The sequence below is a fragment of the Magnolia sinica genome, chromosome 12, assembly GCF_029962835.1.
Source record: "Magnolia sinica isolate HGM2019 chromosome 12, MsV1, whole genome shotgun sequence".
NCBI classification, from domain to species: Eukaryota; Viridiplantae; Streptophyta; class Magnoliopsida; order Magnoliales; family Magnoliaceae; genus Magnolia; species Magnolia sinica.
Genome location: NC_080584.1, coordinates 78666360 through 78675805, shown reverse-complemented (window position 1 = coordinate 78675805; position 9446 = coordinate 78666360). Strand labels below are relative to the sequence as shown.

General features: G+C 41.7%; 1 protein-coding gene and 1 pseudogene across 1 annotated transcript; one reads left to right on the top strand and one right to left on the bottom strand.

Moving 5' to 3' along the window:
- The first annotated feature begins 3627 nt into the window (after positions 1-3627).
- Positions 3628-5429, top strand: LOC131220657 (G-type lectin S-receptor-like serine/threonine-protein kinase At2g19130; annotated as a pseudogene).
- A 3305-nt stretch (positions 5430-8734) lies between these two features.
- LOC131221828 (protein TIC 55, chloroplastic-like) lies at positions 8735-9367 on the bottom strand. Its single transcript, XM_058217130.1, has one exon. It carries the CDS (start codon positions 9365-9367, stop codon positions 8735-8737), a length of 633 nt encoding a protein of 210 aa, XP_058073113.1.
- Between the last annotated feature and the right edge of the window lie 79 nt (positions 9368-9446).

The following is a 9446-nucleotide window of genomic DNA, read 5'->3' as shown; positions in this document are numbered from 1 at the left end:
TATGTGATGGTGGACCCCACAAATGGTATACTTATAGTGTTAAGGGTCAGAGTCAAGGTTGTCATGTGTTAAGGGTCAATGTTGTCAGGGTCGAGGTTGTCAAGTGTTAAGGGTCGAAGTTGTCATGTGTTGAGGGTTGAGGTTATCAAGGTCGAGGTTGTCTTATGTTAAGGGTCATGGTTGTCATGTGTTTACTACCTTCTCTACTAAAAAATGGATGAAAGAGCATGGACTAAAACCGTAGCAAAAGAATATTTTAGTAAGTAGTCATTGGTACCGTAACCTAATGCCCACAATGGGGTGATTTGTTTCATCCACCTTGTCGACCAGCTTGCCATGGACCTAAGAAGTCATGGCTTTGGGTAAGGTCCACTAACAACAAACATCACAATGAGCCTGGAAAATTTCAACAGTGGGTGCCACTGTCACCATTTTTTTCTATTATGTTCCCTACACGAGCTCTGAATTAGGCTGATATTTGGGCCCTAGCCTTAAAATGATATGACAAAAAGGATGGGTAGCATGAATTATACACATAGATCAATGTGGGCCTCATGAGTTGGGCCTTGCCCACTCGAAAAAAGGGCCTTCGCCCTCTTATGGTTATTGGGCATGCACATAAAGCTTTTTTTATATAAAAATATTATTTTTGTAATTTTCAGTTTGTGGGGTGCATTTGCAAGATCAAATCATCCATTAGGTTCGCCAACTCACTTTAGGCCCAAAGAGCCTTGCCTTTGATAAGTTATAGTACACATATATACCACAGTGGGCCTTAGAAAGTTTCAACAATGGGTGTCATCACTGTCACTGTTTTCTATGGTGTTTCCCACCCAAGAGATGATTTTTGCTAGTACGGTTGAGGTTGTCTTGTGTTAAGGGCCTGGGTCGTGGTTATCATGTGTTAAGGGTCAAGGTTTTCATTTGTTAAGGGTTCGGGTCATGGTTGTCATGTGTTAAGGGTCGAGGTGGTCAAGGTATAGGTCATGGTTGTCATGTGAAGGGTCGACATTGTCATATGCTAAGGGTTGAGGTTGTAGTTGTAATGTGTTAAGGGTCGAGGTCGTCATATTGTAGGGTCAAGTTTGTGGTTGTAATGAGTTAAGGGTCGTGGTTGTCATGTTGTAGGGTTAAGTTCATGGTTATAATGTGTTAAGGGTTGAGGTTGTCACTTTAAAGGGTTGAGGTCATAGTTGTATGTTTTAAGGATCGAAGTCATGGTTGTAATGTGATAAGGGTCGAGGTTGTAGTTGTATGTTATAAGGGTCAAGGTTGTGGTTATATTGTACTAAGGGTTGAGGGTGTCATGCTATAATGGTATGATTGTAATGTGATAATGGTCCAGGTTGTCATGCGTCAAGGGTTGTGGGTCCTGCCGTGGGGTAATGTGTTAGATCGACTTTGTCCATTGGATTTAGAATTTAATTTAAGGTTATGGGCTAAAAAAATGAGTTACATCCAAAAATTCTATGGCCCCCAAAAAGTTTTCAATTGTAAGTTTTTAGTCTTACTACTTTCTATGGTGTGGTTCACATGAACCTTTGATATGCGTATTTTTGGGCTTATGCCTTAAAATGGTCTTTCAAAATGAATAGATGGTGTGGATAAAATATATACATCACAGTGGTCCCCACAGGACTATCCATATCCAGATATGTCCAGTTCCCGATCCGCGTCACATCACATTACATTGGAGTGGTTTTTGAGAGAAGCTTCTTAAAGGCACTTTCTCATGGTACCATAAGCTATGTTGGGCCCACCCATGATGTTTGTGGGAAATCTACTCCATCCATTCATTTTGGAAGATCATGTTAAGACATGAGAAAAAAATTGGATAGATTTGAAACTCAGGTGGACCACACGACTAGAAATAGTGGAAAGGAATTCCCTACCATTCAAACTTTTCTAGGCTCCACTGTAATGTTTATACGCAATCTAAATAGTTTATAAAGTGGCCCAAATGCTCATAAACACTTTAAGATAGGGATGGACTGAAAGAATAAAAATATTAGCCTGATCCAAAGCTTCTACAGCCCCATGAATGTTTCAAACATGGGTATACGATCTCCACTGTTTTATGTGGTGTGGCCCACTTGAGCGTTGGAGCTATCTCATTTTTGGGCTCATGTCATAAAATGTTTTGAAAAAACATATGAGCTGTGTAGATTTCACACAAACACCATGATGGGCCGTATTGTGTTTACCACATTCCAATCTGTCCACTTGTCACACGCTGGCAGCCCGGAGTAATTTCGTCCCAACCTGGATGGACTGACTATTGACTATTCGGGACAGGGCAGGTGACTATTGACTATCTGGGAGACTGAGGGGTGACTATTGACTATTCGGGACAGTGGCGGGTGACTATTGACTATCCGGGCATTTGTTTAATGGGAGGCGGGTGACTATTGGGGGCATTTGTTTAATCCTTTTAATATTTGGGGCATCTGGGAATACAATATACTTTTTTTGGTCAAAATCCCCCCAGTATGTCTTGCATGTCCATGCATGTTTCCGTAGGCATGGATACCAGAAGGAGCATGCCATCTCCCTCTTTCCTCCTCTTCTTGATCATCTCTCTCAAGGCCGACCTCTCCTATGGTTCAGATTCCATCACCCCAACTCAACATCTTAGTTGGCCCCATAACCTAACCTCCCAAGGAGGGACATTTGAACTGGGTTTCTTCACACCAGGCAAATCCCAAAAATACTACATAGGCATCTGGTACAAACAACTCCCAGAACAAACAGTTGTCTAGGTAGCCAACAGAGAAGCACCCTTCTCAGACCCCTTCAATTCAATCCTAAAAATCACAGATGATGGCAATCTAGTCCTCCTCAGCCCCTCAAATTTGCTAATCTGGTCCACCTATATAACATCCAAGACGTTGAATTCAACGGTTGCAGTCCTTCGTGACACTGGAAATCTTGTTCTAAGAGATTGGTCCGATCCGTCTGTCATGCACTGGCAGAGCTTTGGTCACCCAACCCATACATTGCTGCCTGGAGGGTGGTTTGGATTGAACAAGGTTACAGGTGAAAGCCAACGTCTTACTTCGTGGAAGAACTCCGAAGATCCGGCCCCTGGGCCATTCTCTCTCTCCATAGACCCCGGCCGGATCACTCAGTATTATGTCAAGTTGAATGGGCAGAATTTTCAATTATCCTCCCAAATGGAATCAAATTATTTACACGATTTCAGCTTCAACGAAAGTGAACGGGAGGAGTACATCACTTACTCGGTGAAAAATGCTTCCAGCCTTTCAAGAGTTGTGATGGATCCTTCAGGCCAGATCAAGCATCTTTCATGGCGGAAAGACTACCAAGAATGGGATATGTTCTGGTCGCTGCTGGTATCTCAATGCCAGGTTTATAATCTTTGCGGGACCTTCGGTAACTGCAATGAGAACAGCATGTCCTGTACGTGCTTGCCTGGCTTCGAGCTGAAGTGTCTGAAGGATTGGAATTTGGGGAGTTGGTCAGACGGATGCATGAGGAAAACCCATTTGGTATGTGGGAAGTTTGAGTCGTTTGATGGTGAGATAGACAGTGAGAAAGACGGGTTTTCGGCTTTGTCTGAAATGAATCTTACTGACGGATGGAGATCGTTGGCAGGGAGCATCCGAGATTGCGAATTAGCTTGCTTGAATGACTGTTCTTGCACTGCTTATGCATTCAAGAGCGGCTGTTTGATATGGAATGGAGAATTGGTGAATCTCCAGCAGTTGCATGATGGAAATGTTGAAGGTATGACTCTTCATGTCCGTCTTGCAAGCTCCGAACTGAAGATTTCGGACAGTTGGAAGGGGGCAATTACACGGACTGTTGTAGTCGCAGTTGCGGTGGGTGTTTTTCTATTGGGTATTGTTCTGTTGTTTATTTGGAGGCGCCAGCGGCGACAGGATATAGTGCATCCAGATGCAGTTCAAGGCTTTTTGATCTGGTTTAGCTACCAAAGTCTGCAGATTGCAACAAAGAATTTCTCAGAGAAATTGGGTGGCGGAGGTTTTGGTTCTGTTTTCAAAGGGACCCTGTCTGATCTAACGACGGTGAAGGGCTTCAGCAAGGAGAGGAGGATTTTCGGACAGAGGTGAGTACGGTCGGGATGATCCAGCACATTAATCTCATCCGCTTTCGTGGGTTTTGCTCGAAAATGGCTAAAAGGCTGCTTGTTTATGATAACATGCCAAATGGGTCTTTGGATTCTCATCTGTTTGGTAAGAATTAATCCGACATCCTGGATTGGCCAACGAGGTACAAGATAGCAATTGGGACAGCAAGAGGAATAGCTTATCTTCACGAGAAATGCTGAACCTGTATTATACATTGTGATATTAAGCCAGAAAACATACTTCTGGATGGTGAGTTCTGTCCGAAGGTGGCAGATTTTGGCCTTGCGAAGCTTTTCCGGGGGGGATTCAGTCGGGTTTTAACAACAATGAGAGGAACAAGAGGCTATCTTGCACCTGAATGGATTTCAGGCCTGGCAATCACTCCGAAAGCCGATGTCTACGGCTATGGGATGATGGTTTTGAGATCATATCAGGGAGGAGGAATACCGAGCAGCTGGCAGTTGGGGAAACAGTATTTTTTCCGATTTGGGCTGTGGGCAAAATCATGAAAGGTGAAATCCATTGCTTGTTGGATTACAGATTGGAGGGAAATGCGAACATGGAAGAGCTCGGTCGAGCTTGCAGAGTTGTAGGCTGGTGCATTCAGGACGACGAGAACGACAGGCCGTCGATGGGGCAAATTATTCAAATGTTGGAAGGTGTTTTAGAGGTGAACGTGCCACCCGTGCCGAGATCACTTCAGATTCTTACAGAAAATGAGTCTTCGAAGTCTCAAGCGTGGAGCGATGCTTCAACGAATACGCGGTCGGAAAGCACGTCTCAGGAAGATCCAAGGAAACGGATCAGCTTGGGAGCCTGCCACTAGCCAATGGCTAGCGGTCAGTGCTCTGTGGGCCCCACCGTTATGTATGTGTTTCATCCATGCTGTCCACCAATTTTTCAGATCATTTTATCGTATGAACCTACAAATAAGGTAAATCAAAATCTGAAGTGGACCCCACAGTCTTGATTGAACTCCCACCATTAAAAACTTCTTCGAGTCTACCAAAGTTTTCGATCAAGTTGATTTTTATTTTTATTTTCCATTCATCCAGGTATTTATGACCTAATCAACACGTTGGATGTCATATGAACACTACAATCAACCCTAGGAGGTTTTAAATGGTGAACATTCAATTGCTACTGTTTTCCACTGGTGTGGTCTACATGAAATTGAGATCTTACTCATTTTTGGAATTAAGTTCTAAAATGATCTTTAAAAATGGATGGACAGTATGGACAAAATACATAAATCACAGTGGGCCTATGGAGCACCAACGACTAGCCACGAGGCTAGCCGCAGCGTCACCAACGAAACCCGGCAAACCGCGTCCAGATCCAAGGAGCGATGATCGTTGACGGATTCAACGCGATCTCTGTCGTCTTCTTCGTACATTGTAATAAAAGAAAAGGAATATCTCTAGAAATAATATATAAAAAGAAAAATCCAATCCCTACTGGTAAAACCGTTGTTGTTTATATTTGAATAGAAAATTCAGATGGTCAATATTATCGTCTCATTGTATTTTTAAAAGTCTTGATTGATGTATAAGTAGTTAATGTTTACGTTTATAAAATCACCGTCATTTAGAAAATGATAATGGTCTAGCCTAACTTTGGGCTTCTATGAGAAATTACTGATGCTTTTTGGGGCACCAATGCAAGGCATCCAGATGTCAAAGCTATATGGCCATCTGTCCATTTTGCCAGTCTTGATTGATGTGTTTTACCCATGCCATCTGTCCATTTTGCCAGATCATTTTAAAGCATATGTGGCCATCATGTGACGTATGTGTTTTATTCCTGCGATCCGTCCGTTTTGTTATATATTTCAGGGCACGACCTAAAAATGACTCAAGAGCAGTGGAAATTGATCCGCATATTATTGAAAACATTTTGGGGGCATGAAAGTTTTGGTTCAAGTTGGTATTTTTATTTTCCTTTTATCCATCCAAGCATGGCAAATACACATTATATCAAGATTTAGAAAAATTTTAATGGCCATCCTTTAATTAATATAAATTTTTAATAGCCATCCTTTTATTTAATATGATATTTTAAAATAGTGGTCTTTTATCCTAAGATTTATATTTGCCTCATTTTTGAGCTCATGCCCTAATGAGTGAATGAATGGTGTGAATAAAATACATACCTCATGGTGAGGTCCATAGATTTTGGACACCAGCAATTTGGCTCTTACTAGCTAAATAGAGGCTAGAAATCATGTGATACATGAAGCACTTATTTTATCTAATACCTGGGTTTTATTGTTATCATAACCAGGTCCTAACTAGGCACATGGTTAAGTAATCCTCACCAGTTAAGTAACTTACACCAATTGCGGGCTGCTCATATCACAAATTTATTTGACTAAAGTATCCCGTCAGTACGATGCCCGCGGTGCATGCGCCGGGATGCTCTCTCTCTCTTAAAAAAAACAAAAAACAAAGATTCTCTAACGTGAAAATGGAACGCGGAATTTACGGGATGCTCTCTTAATAAAAAAACGTAAAGATTCTTTTATGTGAAAATGGGACGCCCATTTGATTTTATGCAAAAGCTTATCGCAAGAAGTTCTTGTAACTTAGATGGGTCGACCTTGATGTTTGTGAGAAATCCATCCCGTCTATCCATTTTGTGAGATCATTTTAAGATATAAGGTCAAATTTAGCATGATACAAACTCAATTTGCTCGCACTTAAGGAAAAGGTGGGTAAGGAAATTTATACCATTGAAACCTCCTGGGGTCTATAGTGACATTTACATGACATCCATACTGTTCTTAACGTCATTCTTACTGTGATGAACTGAAAATACAAATATTAGCCTGATTCAACACTTGGCCCCACAACTATTTCAACTGTGGATGTTCAATCCTCACATTTTCGCCTCACTTAATTATTAGATCTGGCTCATTTTTAGCCTCACTTACTAAAATATCTCACAAAACGTATGGAGGGAGTGGATTTTTCACAAACACCACGGTAGCCCCAACTAGGTTCCAGCACCGGAACTTCTGGCTTTCACAGGTATTCAGCATGGTCAAAATCACAATTTTGCTTTTGCTCGTGGGAATTTTACTAAAATTGCCTAATGGTATGGTCTTTGCACGTGGCTGCCTATTTTTTTTGTTCGTTTATATATATACATATATGTATATATATATATATATATACATATATATGTGTATATATATATATATATATATATATATATATATGTTCTATACAGTCGAGCTGTGTGGGCCCCACCATGATGTGTATTGAACATCAATACTAGGCATTTGATACCCCCTTTAAGTTATGGTATTGTTCACTTGAGTTCTTTATACTACTGGTTTTTGGGATATCCCGCACCCTAAAGGGGAGCCATGAAATTCAAGATGTTGTTGTTCGAGGCCCACACAGCTCAACCTCGTGGCAAATTCATATATTGTCTTCTAAAAACTTTTTTTTTTTCCTTTCCGGGGATGAAACTATTTTTGGAATCGGTGACACATGCCATTGAGTATGGGAGAAGATGCAGGGTCCCACCATCATGGGCCCATCAATTGGTGATTGGACCTATTTTCAAGTGGTGATTGGGATTATTACAAGGGAGATCCAGTTCATTTATTTGTTTTCTAGAGGTGTGGATGAATAGAAAGAAAAAATTAATTTAACCCTATTACTTTTTGATGTAGAGCGGGTCGCGGACAGTTACATGGCCAAGATGGATCAGAAAAGGCCCGGTCGACGACAGAAGTGATCCAGACCATCGAACCTTAAATCGGGCATATCTTGCAATCCGGAATGAGTTATCTGACGTAAAATATATGATTTTGGGGTAGAACGAGCTACTTTAGCCAACCAACCCCACTACGCCGGGTTGCGCAGCCCAGAATTGCGAAAAACCCCTGGATCGATGGTCGTTTCCCTGTTTTAATTTCGTTTTTACTATAAATAGTAAGTTTTAGTTTGATTATAACTCTTCATCCGTCGGGCTTTAGGAGTTGCGCCCAACGTGAAAAGAGCTTAGAATAATTAGGAGAACGGGTTGGTGAAGCCAAATAGGACACTTACTATTTTTGGCCGAAAACCATGCACACTAGTAGACATCACGACCGTCTATAAATAGTAAGTTTACTATTTATAGTAAGTCGCGGATTCTAAGAGTTTGAGTTGTAGTTTGATTCTAATTTCTTTCCCATTGCTTGGTACCCCTATTTAAAAGGTTGTAAACTCGTTTTTATTCATCAATTAATCAATTTTGAATTTATTAGAATTTATTTCTATTTTCTGCTTTCTTTCCTCGTGGATTCGAGAAGTCTCTGTGAGGAGTCCAGAGAAGCTCCGTGGATTCGGAGTAGTTATCCTCATCACGTTCATCCCTGCGTGACTTTTTTTTTTTTTTGCCAAATAAGCTTTGCATTTAAAATTTAAGAATAAACCATATGAACAACCGTAGTCTTCTATACTAGAAAGAATATCCAGTAATTTTACACTGCAGCTCCTGTGAGAAATGATGCACCCCATTCAAGTGTTTCGCATTCTAATGCATCAGTGAGCTGCACAAGCTCATAAATCCAAAAAGACACTGGCAAATAATCTCATCCAAATGGGTTTGTATATAAAACCATTGGCTCATAATCTCCTGTGCTTCCTAATGAAGTTGGTTGTATTGAGGGAAACTTGACTTGCAAACGCATATGCTCCAGCCAAGAACACCGTCGCCAATGCCAAAAGTAGGACCTTCCACTGTCTTGCTGACGCCAGAACAGCCAATGCTGCAGAAGCAACAGACAATATGGAAAGCATGTTCTTGCAAGCTCGAAATGCTTTCACGGCATTTCTACATCCCTTGCAATGCACTATGTGGCGGAAGTAGCGGTTGGTGGGCTTCGGAACATGCATGGTGCCAAATCGCCCCTTGGCAGGCGTGGAAGCGGAAATCCCCGCGATCAGTCCTGCCGGGGTGTGTTCAACCACAGCAGGGTCTTTAGGTAGTGAGATAGTGTTTTGCCCAATATAGTAAGGCATTCCATGCCCTACACTATCCATCCACTTCCGATACTGTGCAACCGAAGTGTCAGATGACCGTAGATTTAGGTACAAGCCCTTGGTGGGGACCTTCCCCTTCATTAGAACCTCGTTTTGGGATGCAAGGAATCCTTTATCTTGTTCGAGAACCTTACTTGCGTTCTGGTGGTAGTACCAACTAGGAACCAGCTTGAATAGAAAAGGTCTCGTCGAAGCTCCAAACCTCATGATAACCATGGACTTCCCTTGACCGGTTGGTTGACAAAGGAAGACTGATGAGAAGTATTGTTTCTCCCCGTTCTTGTCGATTTCTCCC

Bases quoted from the DNA above. Each gene is read 5' to 3' on its own strand.
- LOC131221828 (XM_058217130.1), bottom strand. From the start codon at position 9,367: ATGGTTATCATGAGGTTTGGAGCTTCGACGAGACCTTTTCTATTCAAG.